Raw genomic sequence first — 19,453 nt, 5'->3', positions numbered from 1 at the left:
GATACTTATTACATAATTACTTAAGTTTTTTAACTATAGAATAACCCTGGAATAACATGATAAAAGATTATGACTAATTGAAATTTTTAAATAACCAGAAAAAATCATAACAGAACAGAAAATCAATTATTTCTTCCTCTACTTACTTGTTGTTACACAGTGAAGAGTATTTTCCTGGTGATTAGAATTTAATGCTTCCATGGAAATCACTAGCTGTCCTTCCAGCAATGCTCCATTTGATACTCCTGTTTCACACTTCCAGTGAATTATTAAATATTTCAAAATCTGAAAAGGGTACAATTCAAAGAAAACAAATCTTTAGAAATCATAGTAATAATAAATGTATATGATACAGCTGAATTAATGATTCTAATTTCCAAAAAATAATATTCTTACTTGCAAAATGTCAGATTCACACATTTAGAACAAAGTATTGTGTCTAAACAGAAGAAATAACTAGGAAAGTGACATAAGAAAGGAGGCATAAGAAATTAACACAATGCCCAACAAGACAGGAAGTGGTGACAATAAATTGCTTTATTCAAAGGGTAAGTTCATCTGGAAATAATAATTCGGAAAAATTAAGTGGGAGTTTGTTTTTCCTGTGTCTTTTTTTCTCCCCAAGTAAAAGCCAACATGAATATTATGAATAAAAGTGGCATCTGGTTATGAATCATCTTTACCTTTCATTAAATCATCATTTCTGAGGATGGGAATACTAGTTAAAGATCGCTGGCTCTGGAGGCAGATGCCTGGGTTTGAATCCCTGATAGGCCATGTGATTTTAGGCAATTACTTAACTCCTCACTACTTCAGCTTCCTCATTTACCAAAATGAGGACAGTCTACCACTTATGGCTGCTGCTAACTGTGGACAAAATAACAGCATAATGCTTAACACAATGCCTGGCATACACACACACACACACACACGTATATATACACGTAGATATATACACCCCACACAATTTGTACGTATATATGTATATAAACACATATACATATATATTCTTATGTGTATATGCATATATTTTTAATACTTATAGACATTAACTTTCATTTTTAATAAGTTCATCTTTGGTGAAGACTGCACACAATATTTTAAGTTAAACAGTCTTCCAAGATGTCTAGATAAAACATTCACTCTGGATGAGACAAATTTAAAAGAAAATATACTGTAGTTAATTCCATTACTTATGAAAGTAGACTCTCTTACACACTAAGGGACCATAGGGAAAATTACCACCCCTTTTCTTAAAGGCAAGATCTCAGCAAGAGAACTTGGGGATGAATATCCTAATTTGTACCACAGTTTATAACGATGGTTTCCAGGCATGTCTACAGTCTAACACCTTCCTTCTCACATCCTCTGTCGCTGTGCTTCCCTCTGTTACGATATTCCCGCAGTTTCTTTATCCGTGAGGGAGCAGTTGGGAAAAGAATTCCGGCCTGTGAGTCCGAAGCCCTGGGTTCTAGGCTAGGTTCTGTCGTCTGTAAAATCTAACCCTCCAACTTTCTTTGATGAGAACGAAGGAGGCGAGAGGGCCAGAACTTTTGGGTGCCGTCACGCCGACCCTGTCTGGCCTGTGGCTCTGTTCTGTCTAGAACCCCTCACAAGACCAGCGGCTAAGAACTCGATCAGACGTCGGCAGTGAAGGCGCCTCAACGGATGAACCCACGTGGCGAGGCGGCGCCTGGCGTTCAGTCCCACCTTCCACAGCTGGAAAGTTCCCTGGCCCGAGCGGTGCCGTCAGACCCGGGGGGGGGGGGGTGCTGCACCGCAGTCCGTCATCACCCAGCCGCCTGGGCCGACCCCCGGAGTGCTCCCCACACGTGGCCCACCGGCCGGCGGAACACCACTCTCCCTCACTGCCACTTCACCCCGACTGGTCTGGACTCCCGCCCCGGGCTGCCCATCCCTCCCTCCTGCGCGCCCTCTCGGCAAAGGGGGACACCCTAGGCTGGCCTCCCGACCTGAACCTAGGTGTCCGCTAACGCCTGGCAAACACTTCAGCCTCCGGAGCCCTGGGGCCGGTGCCACCCCCTCTGCGCGGGCATTCCCCCAAGGGAGCCCAAGCGCTCCCTCGTCCGCTCCTCACAGCCCCGTATGAGGCAGGCGGAATGTCTCCGAATCCCCTCAGTCCTGAACCTTCCTTCTCTACCTCGGGCCCCGCCAGACCCCTCTGCCCAAACTTCGCGGTCACCTCACAAAACCCTTCTCACACAGTGTCCTCCTCTGCTTTCTCTCCCTTCCCGGCATCACCTCGCACACTGCCACCGCCGTGCCCTCCATGCCGCGCGGGGAGCGGCAGCGACGCCCACCACCTGCTGCCAGCCCGGACGTCGACCTCCGCCGGCGCCCACGCCAGGCCGCGCGGCGTTCTTCCCGCCCGCGCGTGCGCCCCGCCCACCGGCCCCCGCGCTTGCGCACTTTGAGCCGCGCCGCCCCCAGGCCGCGAGCCGCCGGGGCTTGCCAGGAGCGGTGGGGCGGTGCCGGCAGCCGCGAGGGCCCGTGGGCGGGCGGGTGGGCCGGCCGCCGAGCTGGGGAGAGCCGCGGGCCGCCACTGAGGCTGGAGGTGAGCCGGCATGAGGCCAGACCGCGACTCTCCTTCCTCCCGAAGAAAACTTTCCCACGGTTCCGCCGAGGTGCAGTCCTCAGCCGGGAGAAGCTGCTGGTGCCTGGTGCGGGATCTCCAAGTTGATTCTTGACTCTCAAGCAGCCTCACCTGTGGGGGCCATCCCACATGCCCTAGGCCAACCTCTGGTTCCCAGATTTACCAAATAAAAATACAGGATGGCCCAGTTAAAATTGAATTTCAGATTTTTAAAAAAATTATTTTTTTTTAGGCATACGTATGTATATCTCATGCAATATTTGGGACATACATATTATAAAAAAAATTATTCATCTAAAATTAAAAACTGGGCGCCTTGTATTTTATCTGGCAGCCTACCCCAAACATGTCCCCAGCTTCATCCCCAGGTGCCTGGCCAGCCCCAGACAGGACCTGGAAGGCGCCCCCCGCCGCCGCCGCCGCCGCCAGGAAACAGGCTCCTCCCCACGTTCGGCTCTACACTAAGTATGCCAACTGCAGGAGCCTGGCTGGCTTTCTGGGCTCCAGCTGACAGGACAAGCTCTGGGGTTTTCATGGAGTGTCGCCAGCCGGAAGGAAGGTATTACTCCAGACTCCAGCTACTGGACTTCGGGCTGGTTCAGGGAGGGACGTGATGAGAGGGGCTTGAGCCCAACCTGATGATCTGGCAGCTAGTTCCTCAGGCAGCTGAAAGGAAACAGGTGAGAGAGATTCCTATGTGGCAAAGAGTTGCCCAAGGAGAAGGGTGGGACAGTGTGTTGGCTGCTTTCCTCCAGGGAAAATTCTTCCACTCCAGCTCCAAGAAGCTAGGATTGGACAGAACAGATGGGGGAGTTGGTAGAGTGCCCATCCAGTACACAGCCTTGGTGCTACTCCAAAGAACATGTCTGCTGAGACCTGAATCATAGCCTTGGCCAGTCCAGGGTCAGCGCTGTTGACCACCCTCCCCATCTCAGTTGCTCACAGGTGGACCTACTGGAGAGAGATGGGTTTTATTTCTGGAAAATTCATCATAAAACCATCTCAGACTTGGGGCAGTTCAGTCAGAGGAGCCTGCAACTCTTGATCTCAGGGGCATATGTTCGAACCCCAGGCTGGAAGTAGATATTACTGAAAAATAAAATCTAAAACAAAACCAAAAAAAAACTATCTCAGACTTGATAAGAGAGCTGGCATTTGGGGAATCATTGGAGTCCGCCTCTCCGCTTCACTCCCTTCTCTCTCAGGTGTTCCCTTTTAGGCAGAGGCGTTGTCAGGGGGAAGGGAACTAACATTGATTGAATGCATGTTGTCTGATACCACTGGCTCTTTACACAAGTTTTTTCGCCCTCGCGAGTATCTTGCAAGATACTTACTACCTTTACCATATTTATTATCCATCAGTGGGGAACCAAGGCCCTGAGGATGGCTCTCTAAAATATTTCCTATAGAGAGTTCTGGCTCAGCAGGAAATGCCCCACCTTGAAAGTGGCATTGGAAATGAAGGGTGTAGGAACAGTTACCCATGTAGATGTACTTCAGATGAGTTGGTCATCCTGGTTTCCAGCCCTTGGCCTTGGAGTGAGCATCAGGGATAAACATGCAGGGAACACCCAACACCATCCTAGAGTTAGGGAGGCCTGACAGAGGTAGCCAGGGACACAGCCACCTTCTATACTGGAGGTAGGCAGAAGTAAGGAAAGGAGTCTTTGATATGAGGGCCTGCCAGCAAGTCTTCCATAGCATAAACCCTTGTAGTTAGGTAAGGTTTGATGCAGGCTTGACATTTGGTGGGCAACTGCTCTGGGCTAAGTGGTCTTAACTTTTCTAATTTATCTTATGTAATCCTCCCAACAATGTATGGAAGGTGTTATCATTGCTTTATAAAAGATGAAGATGAGGTTCCAAGAAGAGGTTGTATGACAGTGAGTTGTAAATGGTGGGGCCAGAATCTGAAACAAACAAAATTTCTTAACACCACTTTCTACTCCCCTACAGCTACCCAGTGCATCTCCCATCTGGATGTGACTGTCTCAAAGTCCTATAGTATGGGAACATTGACATTACTGTGAAAAAGCCAATACCACTCAAAAACAAAGGAGCCAATCAACTCAGATGGCCTCGTCTCCCACAAGCTAAGGTTTGAATGAGCCACAGCTCCCAACCCTTCTCTAACCCATCAATGTGTGCTTAGGGTCTAGTAGCTAATATACTATTGGACTCCACATTATTAAAATGGTTTTTACCCAGACCCCATCCTCAGAGCAATAGAATGTCAGAGCCAGAATGGACTGCAGAGGTTGTCAATTATTTTCAATAGCTGAAGAAATTTGAGGCCCAAAGAAATTAAATGACCTGGCCAACGTTAAGGTCACTCTTGTCAACCAGGCCAACCAAGGAGCTTTTGGATGCTGCTCTGGACATTTTTAGCCCTGGTGTTCAGGGTCTTATTATCAATGTCTTCAGGGGCCCAGTTATCCCCAGTCTTAGTGGCATATTAATTCTGCTTGCATTCCTTCCCCCACCTCAGGATTTAGATTACTGTTGCAAGTCTGCTTTGGACATTCTGTTTATTCTGAGAAGAAATATCCTGTCTGGATAGAAGAGACCCCATCTAAAGAGCCCCGGACTGATTCTGACCCAAACCCAAGGGTTTAAGTGGAACCAAAACATCCGAAGGAATGCTGCCAGGTGAACAGTGACATTTTAGGAACTGTTGAACTTTCTTTCCCTTTTGAATGTGCCCTCTCTGTGCATATCATTCCTAGACACCTCTTAGGTCTACCTCGTTTTCAGGCTCCCCTAGAGCATTCAAAGGCCCTGAAGAGATTGACCAAAGGAACTTAAGTGGGAAATATCCCTGAGGTACCCCTTACTAGGTTGATGCAAAACTACATCCATTTGAGAATTTTTCTTTCCCCCTGGGAAACTAGTAAAAGAGGCTGTTTCCCATACATGCATCAGGAAAGGGTTAACCGTTTCTCTCGGGTCCTGAGCCAAGTCTGTCCCCTACCAGTTCCCATAACCGGGTTTCCTGAAATGGAGCAGGTCCCAGGTGCCTCTCCACTAATCACATCCTTGGAAATGGGGCCAGGAAGCTCAGATTAGCTCATCCCTTCACCTTCTTGAGGCCTTCTCCACCTGGAGCACAGAATCTGGGGCAGCTTCTCTACTCACCTCCCTCTGCTTCCCTAGCCAGGGTCAGACAGGGATGTTCTCACGGAGGTATGTTAGGTTGTGGGGGCACTAGAGGCCACAGTGGTGCTAACTCTTGTGCCAATTCTTGGACGACAGCATTTGTCCTTCCTCATTCTAATACTTATGGGCAAAGGAAAGATTCCCCCCCAAGACAATACTACAGTTTGTATAACTAGAGTATTTTTTCTTCACCCCTCTTCTCTGTTTTCTTCCTCTACTTCTTAGAATGACTGACTATGATACCAGATAGCTTCCTGTTTTTCCTGGCTGACAATCCTCCTGTGTACAGAGTCTGATTCCTCATCCATCAGTAGCAGGTTCTGGGGCCAACCCAGGAGATTTCATTCCTTCCCTGTTAGTGTCTAATTTCGACTCTTCCTTGATAACCAATAAAATCTGTATCACAAAGCTTGTTCTCTCTAATTGGTTTTTTAACTTTCTCTCTAGGCAGGTCTGGATTTGTCCCACTAGCTGATGTCCACTGTAAGGGAGGTATTCTTTGTGCCATAGAAGCCTTGGAAATGGAAACAGCAGTGTAATCTGGTCACACATGACTGAGTAAACCTATTGATCCAAAGGCCAAATGATCAATTTTGTTTGAAAGACAAGTAGGCTAACTGGGAAAAAAAGATTCTTCTTCTAGGAGCCCCATTCAAGAGCACACTGGCTCCACATGTTTAGTCTTGGTTCTGTCTTTGTATAACTATAGTACTCAAAGGACTTGACCAGGGATGTTGGTGTAGGGAGTCTTTAAAGCTAGTAATATGGAGCCTTGGTGGAGCTGATTCTCCACTGATCTCTGAAGTTGACTTGATTTCATCCATTCTAGCTTTAAGGCCACTACTATCTTCTGGTTCTGCAACTTCCCTTCTCACCAGCTAAAAAGAAGCTATGGGATCAAAAGTCTAAAAGGGTGAGGATATCTGAAATTTTTCCTATTTTACCACTCACTTTCAGTGTTATGTTTCAGTTTTTCTCAACTAAAATAGGAAAATTATCCCAGGAATATAGTTAAAATAACATCTGTGAAACAATTTGAGAGTCTTAGAATCTTTTTTTTTCAAGATTTTTTTTTAATTTTTAAGTAATTATACCCAACATGGGGTTCGAACTTACAACCCCAAGGTCGACAGTTGCATGCTCTACCTGAGCCAGCCAGGCGCCCCTAGAATCTTTAAATTAGAGGAAATCTTAGAAGTCATTTAACCTGGTATTTCCCAACCAGAGGAATAATTTTTTTTTTCCCAATTCATTTCCTTTATCCCCAACCCACCTCCTGAAAAGCCTCTCTCTTCCTTCTTCCTCAACCCCTCCTGGTATCCAAGGTAGAGAACTGATCTAGTTTGCACAATATATTTCATGTGCTTAGGGTTGTGAAACAGTGCCCTAATTCAGCTCCCTATTTCATGCAATAGTCATTCCAACAGTCCCAACAAGTTGATATCTCACTTTTACTTGAGTAACTCATGTTGGGAAAGTTGCCACCTCAGGCAACCCATTCCAGTTTTGGTCAGCAGTGGTTTGGTAGGGAGTTTTTCATTATTTGAACTGGAACTCCCCCATTGTATCTTCCACCCGTTGGTCCCAGCTCTGCCCTTTGAAACCACAGGGAAGTCGTCTAATCCCTTTATAAAGGGCAGAAGGGAATACCCAGGATTGTTATTGTTAACCTGTCACAGTAGTTCAGACCTGACCTGAATGATTGTATTACAGATGTCCTGTGCTTTGTACACTAGCTATGTTCCTAACACATTGTGGAAATCTAGTTGTGTGTGAATCAAATCATTTTAGACACACTGAGACGTTGACTGTCTAAAAGAAACCCTGTTACCTGTCCTTTCATAAACTGAAGAACTTTGTTGTAATGCAAAGAACCTCCCCATTAAACTTTTCTGCAAATCTAGATTTTTCATACATCATGTTTTACTTAAGGCAAGATTTGCCTGCATACAAAACACGCAAAACAATGACAACAGCAACAGCTGACATTTCACTGAGCCCTTATCTGCACCTGACATGCATTATTTAATTTCTCACCACCACTCCTTGAAAATGGTCCCCTATTTACAGATGAGGAAACCAAGGCTTAAAGAAGTTAAATAACTTATCCAAGGTTACACAATTAGAAAGTGATGGGCCAGGATTCCAACAAGGTCATAGGACTCCAGAATCTTGTGTCTTAACCACCAGGAAGTTTCAGATGCCAATAATAATTGAAATAACTGGCTACTTAGCTGTGTACCTCAGCACAAGTAAATCAGGCTGCAATACAGAAAACTGACCTAAAATTGTTGCAGGTTAAAAGATGTTCACTAAATCGACTCATTTTTGGGTTCTGGCACCCAAAATCCACTCTTTGTAGGTTTCCTGCACAATTCACATTTTTCAGTGCAATTTGATCAAGGAGCTCCAAAGACTTCCCTTCAGCTGTTAGTATGAAACAGATGCTGCCAAAATTTATTTCAGGCAGAAGGGTGTGATCAGACACTTTTTCACAGGATTTGTGTATTCCCAGGGGTATGTGGCATAAGCTTCTTAAAAGAAAGAAGTGGTTCATTATTGACAGGGACAATCAAAAGTATTGGCACCCTGGTTGATCCCAGTCTGCTCCCAGATGGGTTGAAATCGTTCAAATGTGTTTTTAGGTCCTGTTTTTAATGGTGTTTAGGTTTGCAAGATAAAAATAATTTGGGAGGGATGGTCCATAAATAAAGTGCTGTTTTGAATTCAAACTGGACAAAGATAAATGGATGTAATAGTCCTGTGTCTTCAAGTCAGTTCCAGTTTCTCCGATTTTAGTCAACAACAGCGAGCACTCACAACATTGCTCAGCTCAGAGCACACCCCTCAGGGCTCCTAGAATCTCAGACTTTTCTACACTAAATAAGGGAGCTCTGGGTAGTACTCTTCTGTCCTCTGTGCCCCTCCCCCACCCGCCCCAGGATCAGAATGCCCCGTTTGACATGAGACTTTATCTTGGCTCATCTGCAGACTTTTGCTTTCAAGTACATGATCATTCTTTGCAAATCTCATCCCTAGCAGATATTACACAGGCCTCCTGGTCCACAGCCATCAGGAATCAGGTCAGTCCTTGCAAGGCACCAGAACTCTCCTTGCAAGTCTACCTTTCTGACCTTTACTTTGTACACCAGGCTTGTTTATAACCTCAAGTCATAGACCCAGGTGAAGAAATACACAATTTTCTTTATCTCTTAACCTAGCTCTTCAGCCCCCATTTTCACTAATGGCAGAAAACTAATGAACTTTGCCAATTCCAGACAACTCAATCATTTCAAGTTTTAAACTCAGTCTCTCAGGAGTCTCCTTCCTTCTCGTCACAATGTGCTAGTTGGGGGTTCACATATCATTCTGACATCAGGGAAGGGCACCAAGGTCAGGTGCCATCTTCTGTTCCTTTTGCCTTACTTGGTCTTGGTCATTGGACTCTATCACCACTGCATCTGCTGCAGAGTTCCCTGGTGGGTGGGACCTGCAGCCTTGATATAGAAAGACACAGTGTCTGCTTCACAAGGAGCTCGGTGGCTCCCATCTCAGCTCTTCCTGGTACTACTGAGCCTCCATCCGGCTCCTGGCATGGGTCATGCAGCCCTCAGGCTCTACTGTGGGCTTCATCCCTGCCCCACCACCCCCCCCCCCGCCCACTCCACAGCAATATCCACGGGCACCCAGCTCTCAGCTCACCTTCACACTCCTCTCGGGAACTAGGCACCAAGGCACTTTTCAGATCTCCTCCAAATGTCAAGGAGCCAAGTAGACTTGGCTTAGGGAGTGAGAAGGTTGTGGGTAGTGAGGAAATGTGACTTATCTCAGCCCTGCTTTGCCTACACGGGTGACAATGCCATTTCTACTCTGTGGCAGTTGTCCCTTGGTAACACAGGGGGCTTTGAAATGCTGTGTCTCCTCAGAGTTCTAGGAATGGAATGAAGCATAAGCCTCATCTGTCTACTGTTGTTTGGTGGTGAGCACAGAAAACAGAGCCCAAGGTGCATCTAAACCCTCTTTCCTCTTTTCTCAGTCTTTTCCAATTCTGCTCCAGGCTCAGAAAGGATTATACTTCTGTGTGGAGGGGAAACCCCCAGGCCCTTCGCATTTCAACAGTTAATGGCATAAACTCTAAGTTTTAGGTTTGTCAAGTTCTGTCTCTTAATGTTTAAAAAAAAACCTGTGAAGGAAAAAAAAAAATCCCTCTCAAGGACCCAGCCCTTACAATTTAAAAACTGGAGCCTCCAAGAGTATCTCCTCTGCAACACAGGAAACAACAGGAGTTGGCAAGGATGTGGAGAAAGGAGAACACTCTTACATTGTTGGTGGCAATGCAAACTGGTGCAGCCACTGTGGAAAATGATACAGAGGTTCCTCAAAAAGTTAAAAATAGAACTACCCTACGACCCAGCAATTGCACTACTAGGTATTTACCCAAAGGATACGAAAATACTTATTCAAAGGGAAACATGCACCCCAATGATAAATTTATAGCAGCATTATCCACAATAGCCAAATTATGGAAATGATTTCACTCATAGGTGGAATTTAAGAAACAAAACAAATGGGGGCGCCTGGGTGGCTCAGTTGGTTAGGCGTCCAACTTTGGCTCAGGTCACGATCTCACAGTTTGTGAGTTCAAGCCCCGCCTCGGGCTCTGTGCTGACAGCTCAGGGCCTGGATCCTGCTTTGGATTCTCTGTCTCCTTCTCTCTCTGCCTGTCCCCCACTTGTGCTCTGTCTCTCTCTGTCTCTCAAAAATAAATAAATGTAAAAAAAAAAAATTAAAAAAAAAACCAAATGAACATGGGGAGGGGAAAGAGGTAAACCAAGAAATCGACTCTTAACTATAGAGAACAAACTGATGGTTATAGGAGGGGAGGTGGACAGGGCATAGGTTAAATGGCTGATGGGGATTATGACGAGCACTGGGTATTGTATGTAAGTGTTGAATCACTAAATTCTACATCCAAAACTAGTATTACACTGTATGTTAACTAACTGGAATTTAAATAAAAACTTGGAGGAAAAAGAAAACATCTCCCTAGATTTGAAAAGATCTAGTTAAGAATTCAAAAGCCCAAGACTGACTCTGATCTTTCGGTATCATCCCTGTGCAGAGGATGCTGCATCTAGAAAGCCTTGCTGCTGCTTAATGATGGGAGATAAATTCAGGGTAAAAGAAATGGAAAATGCATTGCTTGATATGAAAACATCTAGTTTTATCTTTTTATAACAAGGAATCACCTTCTCTCCCAAAATCTTTTCTGTCACTCATTAATATATTGCACAAATATATACATGTCTGCTCTAGTAGGGAAAGACTAGGAACTGGATGTGCTCTCTACTTTCACAGAGTTCACCATCTAAGAGGGAACACAACCAATGGGCAGTGACCATCCCATAGAGTGCTGTCTGAAGGCCCCTGTCTCAGACTTGGAGACCCTGGGAGGTTTTCTGGAGGAAATGACACCTAGATTTAGACCTAAAGAGTAAATCCTCGGTGAATGGAAAAGGAAAAGTTTCCAACCAAATCGAATACCATGTTCAAAATCCTACAAATGCTGGAAAAACTCCCAACAGATTCCTTATGTCTAGGAGCATCAAGTGAGGAGTGGTGAGCAAAGGGGACTGGAGAGGTAAGCAAGGTGTATAAACTCTGTTAAGAATTCTGGACTTTAGGGGCGCCTGGGTGGCGCAGTCGGTTAAGCGTCCGACTTCAGCCAGGTCACGATCTTGCGGTCCGTGAGTTCGAGCCCCGCGTCGGGCTCTGGGCTGATGGCTCAGAGCCTGGAGCCTGTTTCCGATTCTGTGTCTCCCTCTCTCTCTGCCCCTCCCCCGTTCATGCTCTGTCTCTCTCTGTCCCAAAAATAAATAAACGTTGAAAAAAAAAAAATTTAAAAAAAATAAAAAAAAAAAAAAAGAATTCTGGACTTTATCCCAAAGGCTTTGGGGAGCCACTGAAGGGTTTTCAGCAGAGGAGTGATCTGTCAGATTGTTGTATTAAAAAGATGCTCTGGAGGCGCCTGGGTGGCTGTTGGTTAAGCGTCAGACTTAGGCTCAGCTCACGGTCTCACGGTTTATGAGTTTGAGCCCCACTTTAGGCTCTGTGCTGACAGCTCAGCCTGCCTCTCTCTCTCTTTCTCTCTCTCTCTCCCTCTCTCTCTCTCTCTGCCCCTCTCCCGCTCACTCTCTCCCTTTCTTTCTCTCTCTCTCAAAAATAAATAAAAACATTAAACATAAAAAATAAAAGACTGGCTACAGAGTGGTAGATAAGGTGGCCCAGGAAGAACACATAGAATGAGAAAAGGGCCTAGAAGAAAACAACGCAATTAAGTGACGAGCAGAAAGGAACTCACAAAAGAAAAAAGGGAGAGACTACAGGGGTTGAAGGAAAACCAGGAGTGGGGCAATCCTAAACCAAAGGAAGAAAATTTCAAGAAGCAGGCATAATGAGAGTCAACCACTGCCAAGAGGAACAGTAAGAAAGCAATTGGAAATTAACATCAGATTTAGCAAGTGGATTACTGAGGACCTTGTTTGAAAGCAGCTGCAGAGGAATAGAAATTATATTGCGTTGGACTAAATCAATTGCCTCAGCGCTCATTGTCTCCTTCACTCACAATCTGTCTCTGCACTCGTGTCTTCCAAATGTGTATAAGTCTAGATCTCCACTTTGAGCCTCATAACAATCAACTACTCAGTATGTCCACTTGATTGTTTCAAAGGTATCTCAAACCCAGCAGGTTCCAAGACCTACACTCTCCCCACCCAAACCTGGTCTTCCTCCAGTGTGCTTCATCTCAGCAAATGGTACCTTTGGTCTTCCAGCTGCACAATCCTCCCACAACAAACCCTTTCCTCACCCTGTATCTAACCCATTGTCCCATCTTGTCAATTCTTTCTACCTATGTGTTCCTCTATCTCCACTGCCAACATTCAAGTTCAAGCTACCATCTTCTGTCTCATCTAAACCACAGTGGTAGCCTCCTCATTGGTTTCTCACATCAACTTGCACACCCCTCCAACCCATTCCCCACACAGCACCTGGAGTAATCTTTTTATATTTCTTTAAATGTTTATTTATTTTTGAGAGACAGAGAGAGAGGATGAGCAGAGGAGGGGAAAAGAGAGAAGGGGACAGAGAATCCAAAGTGGGCTCTGTGCTGGCAGCAGAGAGCCTGATGCAGGGCTCAAACTCACAAACCATGAGACCATGACCTGAGCCAAAGTTGGAGGCTTAACCATCTGAGCCATCCAAGCGCCCTGGAATAATCTTTTTAAAAACATAGTTGATCATTTCACTTTTTTGCTTCAAATCCTTCAATAGTTTTTTCCAGGGCTCCAAAGGTGAAAAACAAAATTCTTTAAATGACCTAGAAAGCCCTGCACGATCTAGCCCTTGCCTATTTTCCCAGCCAGCATTCACCACACATTCCCTCTTGCCCACCGTTTTCCCTCCCTTCTCTCCGTTTCTCACGTGCACCATGAGTCCTGCTGCTTCAGGCCTGGTGTCCACACACCGTGTCTCTGTAGCTAAGAACATGGTTCAAGTGTCAGACGTCTGGGTTGAAAATCCAAGCTCTACCCCAGCCTGGTTAAATGACCCTGGGCAAGGCACTTCGTCTCTCAATGTCTCCATTTTCTCTTCTGTGAAATGAGGTTAATACTTACTTGTCAGAGTTTTTACAAGAATGAAATGAAATGATATGTGGAAAGGGCTAAAAATATAGTCCCCAATTAGTGTTAGTTACCACTACTTGTTATCTCCCATTCTCAGCCTGGTTAACACTTCTCATATTTCAGATCTCAGCTCAAATGATCTGAGGGAGGTCTCCCTTGACACCCTCTCTCCAGCCAGGTTATGACTCTCTGTTAAATTCTCACCTAGCATCCTGAACTTTTAATTCATAATACTTTGTGATTATATATTTGAGGGGTTATTTTATTAATGTCTGTCAACCCTACCAGAATATAAGCTCCAAGAAGATAGAAATATCCCATTTTACTCATCATTAGATCCCCACATCCCAGCACAGTACCTGGCACATAAGCTAGATACTTTGTTTGTTTGTTTGTTTGTTTGTTTGTTTGTTTTGAAAGAGAGAGAAGGCACGCACACGCAAATGGGGGAAGGGCAGAGAGAGAGGGAGAAAGAATCCCAAGCAGGCTCCACACTATTGTGCAGAGCCCGATGCAGGGCTCAATGTGGGACTCAAACTCAGGAACTGTAAGATCATGACCTGAGCTGAAATCAAGAGTTGGATACTTATCTGACTGAGCCACCCAGGTGCCCCACACCAGATGGTTTTTAAATAAATGTTTGATTAAAGGGGAGGCAAGGTAGTGGAGCCAATGTGTTCAAATCATTCAAGAAGATTGTGATCATAAAAAGTAAGGGCAAGACATGGAGGAGGACCAGGGTTTGTCACTTACTTTTTAAGCTGGCAGATACTTGAGCATGTTCAAATGCTAATGGGAAGGAGCGAGAAGAGAGGGAACTTACCAGAATGACTGGGAGCCATGAGACTGCAGGAGGGGATGGCACTTAGTGCAGGAGCCAGAAGAATCATTCTCAGATAGGAGAGACACGTCTTCCATGCTACAGGAATGAAAGAAGAAAATTCAGCTACATCTGTAGACTTGGTGGCAGGAAGTGCTACCAAGACCTTTCTGTGAATTTTGGTAACACAAGCAGCAAATCTGGATTCTCCAAAAAGCTCAGCATACTTGGTGGATTTCATCCCATGCACTTTTGCAACTTATGTAAAAAGGAAGCGGGTGGGTTTTTTTTTTTCTTCATCAATGACTACACTGATACACTACAGAGCAAAATGACAAGTCTCCAAAGCAACTGAGACCAGCGATCTCAGCATTCTCTTTATTGAGCATGCTTCCTCAATATTGGGAAACAGTATGGGAAAATGATAATGTTATAAAATAATAATGGCTGACACTGGTTGAGGGCTACTATGTGCCAGGTGCTATTCTAGTACTTTATCTACAATAACTCATCTGATCCCCACCTTATGATACCATTCTGCAGGTAAGGAAACTGAATTCCAGAGAGGTTAAGTAACTTGCCCAAGGTCATCAGCAAGTAGGTGGCAAAACTACTTTCAAACCCAAACTCTGACTCCAAACTTGATGCTTTTTTTTTTTTTTTTTTTTTTTTGAGAAAGAGAGAGAGCAGAGGAGGGGGCAGAGGGAGAGAGAGAGAATCTTAAGCAGGCTCCATGCTCGGCACAGAGCCCAATGAGGGGCTTGATCCCATGGCCTTGGGATCATGACCTGAGCTGAAATCAAGAGTCAGATGCTCAACCCACTGAGTCACCCAGGCACCCCCAAAATTGATGCTTTTAACCACTCTACTCTCACTAGCAGAAGGGAAAGAACATACTAGGAATCAGAAACTCTGATGTCTCCACCATGAACTAACTCTGAACTTGGGCATTCATTTGCTCATCAACAAAATGAGAATGATAGTGTTTACCTTTATAATGCTTTTTAAAGGATTATGAAATGCTGAAAATGGGAAATACTATACAAAAGATCTTATGAGTGTACTGATCATAAGACCTAATATCCTTGTCTTCTAATTGGGTCACAAGCCAATAGCTGTTGTTGAGACCCTTGGTTCCCATACCAGTACAGCAGCAGCAGTTTGGGTGTTCTGGTGTCTTTGGCAGATCAGCTGATTCTCATCCCATCAGCTTTAACATCCCTGGCCAGGTCTCCTTGATGACCCCTTCCCCGCGACCACACACCTACCCTTGGGAACAGTTGCAGCTTATGCTCTCACTTCTTTGATTCCATTGGCCAAAGGAGTGACTGTTAAAAAAAATAAGCAGTAAATAGCCTGAATGGCAGCTACTCGTGAGGTACACCCCAGAAGGTCAAGTTCCACTTTGGTGGTAGAACCACTGTTCCAGTTTAGTGGTGGAATCAGACTATCAGAGCTAGAAGAGAACTTCAAGGTCATGTTTTAGTGCAACTCCCTGACACCCCTCCTTACCCATTTTATACTAGGAAAACCAAGGTCAGGTAGGCGAGGTGATACAACCAGATGGGATTGGTAGCAGCACTTTTTTGTCCTTGAAAATGTTTTCAAATAATTTTAAAGCAAATAATTTCACCTTGCCAAAATCATAACTGGAAAGTACTTCAATCACTTATAAATTTGTTTTGGTACATGTACCTTTTCAGAGAGGAGCAAAATCCTAAAATTCCATTAACCATAAATAAATAAAACCTTAAACCCAATAACTCACGTGAAGCCCATGCTTCCCATTGCCCTTACTTGGTCATTTCAGGCATTTCCCAGGCGGAAACAGGCCCACATCTTCAGAGACAGCATAATCTGACAGTTAAATTCTCATTGCTCTGCACAAAGCCCAATCTATTATTACTAGTTCATCTCTGAGCTTAGTTTCCTAGTCTGGAAGAACAGTACCCACCTCCTAGAGCTGGAGTGTGGGGTGGGGGTGGGGAGGGTGTCACATGAGATAATGCACTTTTAGCACCCAGCTAGCACTCTATAACTTTATTATCATTTGAGCATAATTCTTTTCTCTCTCAAGCAGATAGTTCACCTTTCTTAATGACCTTAGACCTTCGACCACTCAGATGCTACTAAACCAAGGAGAAACCCAGCTGTGCCAGGCCTAGAAATGTCCATCCCCACCCCCACTCCCTTTTAAGACAGTGAGTAGGCCGGAATTCTCCTGGTTGATAAATGAGAGGAGCCGAGAAGGAGCAGAGAGAAGCTGCAGTGATGACTATTCTGAGAATCTGATCTGCGAGCAGGCGAATCTCCACCACATACACCATGGAGACGCTTTGGGAAAGAGAGCCGGCCTACCTGCCTGAAGAAGGATGCTGGAGAAAGGGGATGGACGACAGAATTGCTTAAAGGGAGATGAACTGGAGGTGCCCAAAGAGGAAAATTTGAAAAGGAAAACAGAGGCTGAATTTTGGGAAACCTGAGCGGTGAGTGTCATTAAAGGAAGGATTGCGTGTCTCGGGGAGACAGATTTTGGAGGAAACGAGGAGTAGGGAAAAAGGTGGGGGTCCTCGAGCTGCGGAGCCCGAGCCGCGCAAGCTGTGGGGGATCTCCAGATGGCCCAGCGGTGACCGGAAGCCGACATTATGGGGGGCACCCACAGGGAAGGTGGCGGGGTCGGGAGCCGGCCGCACAGAAGCCGCCGCGTTCGCCCCGGGGAAGGTCAGCGACCCCCGGCCAGGGGACTGTGCGGAGAACTGAGAGGGGCCGCGGTTGCCATGGCGCCGGGCGGGGAGGGGGTGATTCGGGCCCCGCCCCGAGCCCCGCGGGGCCGCCGGCTCCAGATGGTCCCGGGCCTCCCGCGGGAGCCGGCGGCCTGCGGCAGGGGGAGGCTATTGTCCTCCTTCCGCGGCGCCGCAGTCCCGCCGCTCGCGCCCGCGCGCCGCCACGCGCCCCGCCGCCGCCGGCCCCGCGCGCCCCCCGCGCCGCTCGCGCCCGGTGACAGCGCCCGCCGCCGCTCGCCGTGCGCCCCGCCGCCGTCCGGCCACCCGCCGCCGCCCGCAACCGCCCCTCGCGGCCGGGCTGCGGGCGCGGCGACGACCGGTGCGCCCCCGCCCGCCGCGCTCCCGCCTGCCCCGCCGGCGCTCCGCACCGAGGTAGGTGCCGGCGCCCGGGCCCGCTTTGTCCCGGCGGCGGGGCGGCGCGCTTTGTGCAGCCGCGTGCGGGCGGCGGGGTTGGGGTCGGGGTCGGGGCCGGCCAGGGGAGTCCGGGAGGGAGGATGCGGCGCCTGGCCCTCGCTGCCGCCGGGTGCCGGGGACTGGATGGAGAGTCATGTGCCAGCCACCCAGGTACCGGGGGTGAGGGTTAAGGCGTGGGGAACGCGGGCCTTTCCGGAGCGGAGGGAAGAGTCTTGCAAGAGTTGGGACTGACAAACGCGTTGAGGGATCGGGTCGGCTGGGCTGCGAGCGTCTGACAGCGCCGGCTGTTCGCGTAGCCGAGGCTCCTCCGCCGACCGGCCGGCGCTGATCCAGGTGCTGCGGACACGCTCTGCCGTCTGTGCCCGGCGTGTGCGAGCGCCCGGCTCCCTCTCGGGAGCTTGTTGGGGGCTTCTCTCTGGAGCCGAAGGGGCTCCTCCTCTCCTCTTCGGTAGCTAGCTCCATGCCCTCCTTTATGCTTCCTCACAGCGTGTGCGAGAGGGGACACGGCTGGCTGTAGTGACCAGAACACTGGCAGAGGGGGAATGAAGCCCCTTCGGGCGGTGGGGAAGGAGCGGTGTAAGGTGTTTCTGTGGCCGGGACATCCAGAGGGCTGAGAGTCCACCCCGCACAGAACTCCTGGGCAAGGCCTCCTCCCTGGGGTGTTCCAACTCCAGCATTTACTGTCCACTCTGGGACCGATCGACCCCATGGCGTTGCATGCTCGTCTGCGCTGCAGGCTGGTCCCTTTCCTAACCTGCTGCATGTTGTCTCGTGGGTTTTTTCTCAGCTGCCCTCCTCCTCTCTCTGGAGCAGACACGATTCCAGCGCTGGAGAGGCTGTTGGTTCAGGCAGGCATGGGCAGGGTATCCACAAACCAGTTTTCCTTGAAGGTGAAGAGGGCAGAGTGAGTTCCAAATATGTGTCTTGGCTTTGGGTCCTGGGCAACCTCTTGGCCAATTCAGAAGAGGAAAGGATTAGAGAGGGAAAAGTTAATATGGATCTTACTCCCTTGGAGAAACTGATGTAACCCATCAGTTACCGCTTGGGGGAGGGGCATAGCAAGGGAGTGAAAATTAGTCTGAATAATCCTACCCTGAGTGGAGGATTCTAAAGAAGATCGAACAAAAATTCAGTGCCATTCTTCAGCCCAGTCCCTAAGTTCCTTGGAGGAGAGTCCCTGTGTTTCCCCAGAAAGACAGCCTTGAGGGAAATGGGTTAGAGGTTTGTTTCTCCACAAGGGTCTGTGATTGCCCTGAGTGCATCTTCCTTTTGCCCTCCTAGGAGCCCTGACTTTATTTGTGATCTCTTTTTCCTTTTATGTCTCTGCCGGTCCACTCGTGCTTTGAGTCAAATAAGATTTTTACATGGCCAAGGTCCCTATTTCTTCTCATTTATTATTCATCTTGCTGTCATTTGTTCAACTCTGCTACCCCACCCCAGCGTCTCCAGCGTCCTTCTACAGCACATGTGTGATTCGCCTGTGTTGGGGCATCAGCTCTATTTGTGTCATTAGATCTAGAGTCCACTCCATCTTACTTCCTCTCTCATCGCCTGAGGCTTCTGGCTCTTTGTGGATCTTGGGGTTTCTCAGGGAAATTATATTTGAGTTTAGCACTGGGTAGAGCCTAAAGCCACGCAGAAGCTAACCTCAGGTCACACTCACCCCTGAAACTTTGTGTCTCTTCAGTCCTCCTAGCCTCCCCTAACCAACAGTGGCCCTTGAAGTGTGGTCCCCAAACCAGTACTTTAGTATCAGCTGGGAACAGGTTAGAAATGCACGTTTCTGGGCCCCACCCCAGATCAACTGAATCAGAAACCCTGGGGGTGGGGGGACAGAGCCCAGTGGTCTGTGTTTTAATAGCCCTCCAGGGTCACTGGAATTCATGCAAGTCTGAGAATCCCTGATCCTGAACTGTAGAGCTTAACCCTGAGAGTACTCCAATCCCATCTTTGCTTGAGTTTTTCTCCAGCTCTAAGAAAG

The 19,453-nt window shown here is 47.3% G+C and overlaps 2 protein-coding genes across 2 annotated transcripts in view; one reads left to right on the top strand and one right to left on the bottom strand.

Annotated features, from left to right (window-relative positions):
• CD1H11orf80 (chromosome D1 C11orf80 homolog) overlaps positions 1 to 2,329 on the bottom strand; it is a 95,569-nt gene extending 93,240 nt beyond the window's left edge. The window contains exons 1-2 of the mRNA XM_030332495.1: positions 2,263 to 2,329; positions 147 to 285 (exon numbers count right to left, since the gene is read on the bottom strand). Coding sequence (XP_030188355.1) covers positions 147 to 285; positions 2,263 to 2,292 — 169 coding nt within the window. The 5' untranslated portion in view covers positions 2,293 to 2,329. The remainder of the gene's footprint in view (positions 1 to 146; positions 286 to 2,262) is intronic.
• Positions 2,330 to 15,108: 12,779 nt separating this feature from the next.
• The window catches only part of SPTBN2 (spectrin beta, non-erythrocytic 2), a 41,140-nt gene continuing 36,795 nt past the window's right edge, over positions 15,109 to 19,453 (top strand). The window contains exon 1 of the mRNA XM_030332492.2: positions 15,109 to 16,761. The gene's annotated coding sequence lies outside the window, so the exon portion shown is untranslated. The remainder of the gene's footprint in view (positions 16,762 to 19,453) is intronic.

This window comes from Lynx canadensis, chromosome D1, assembly GCF_007474595.2.
Source record: "Lynx canadensis isolate LIC74 chromosome D1, mLynCan4.pri.v2, whole genome shotgun sequence".
Classification (NCBI taxonomy): domain Eukaryota; kingdom Metazoa; phylum Chordata; class Mammalia; order Carnivora; family Felidae; genus Lynx; species Lynx canadensis.
Note: the sequence above shows the minus strand (reverse complement) of the source record. Positions and strands in the feature narration are given on the sequence as shown.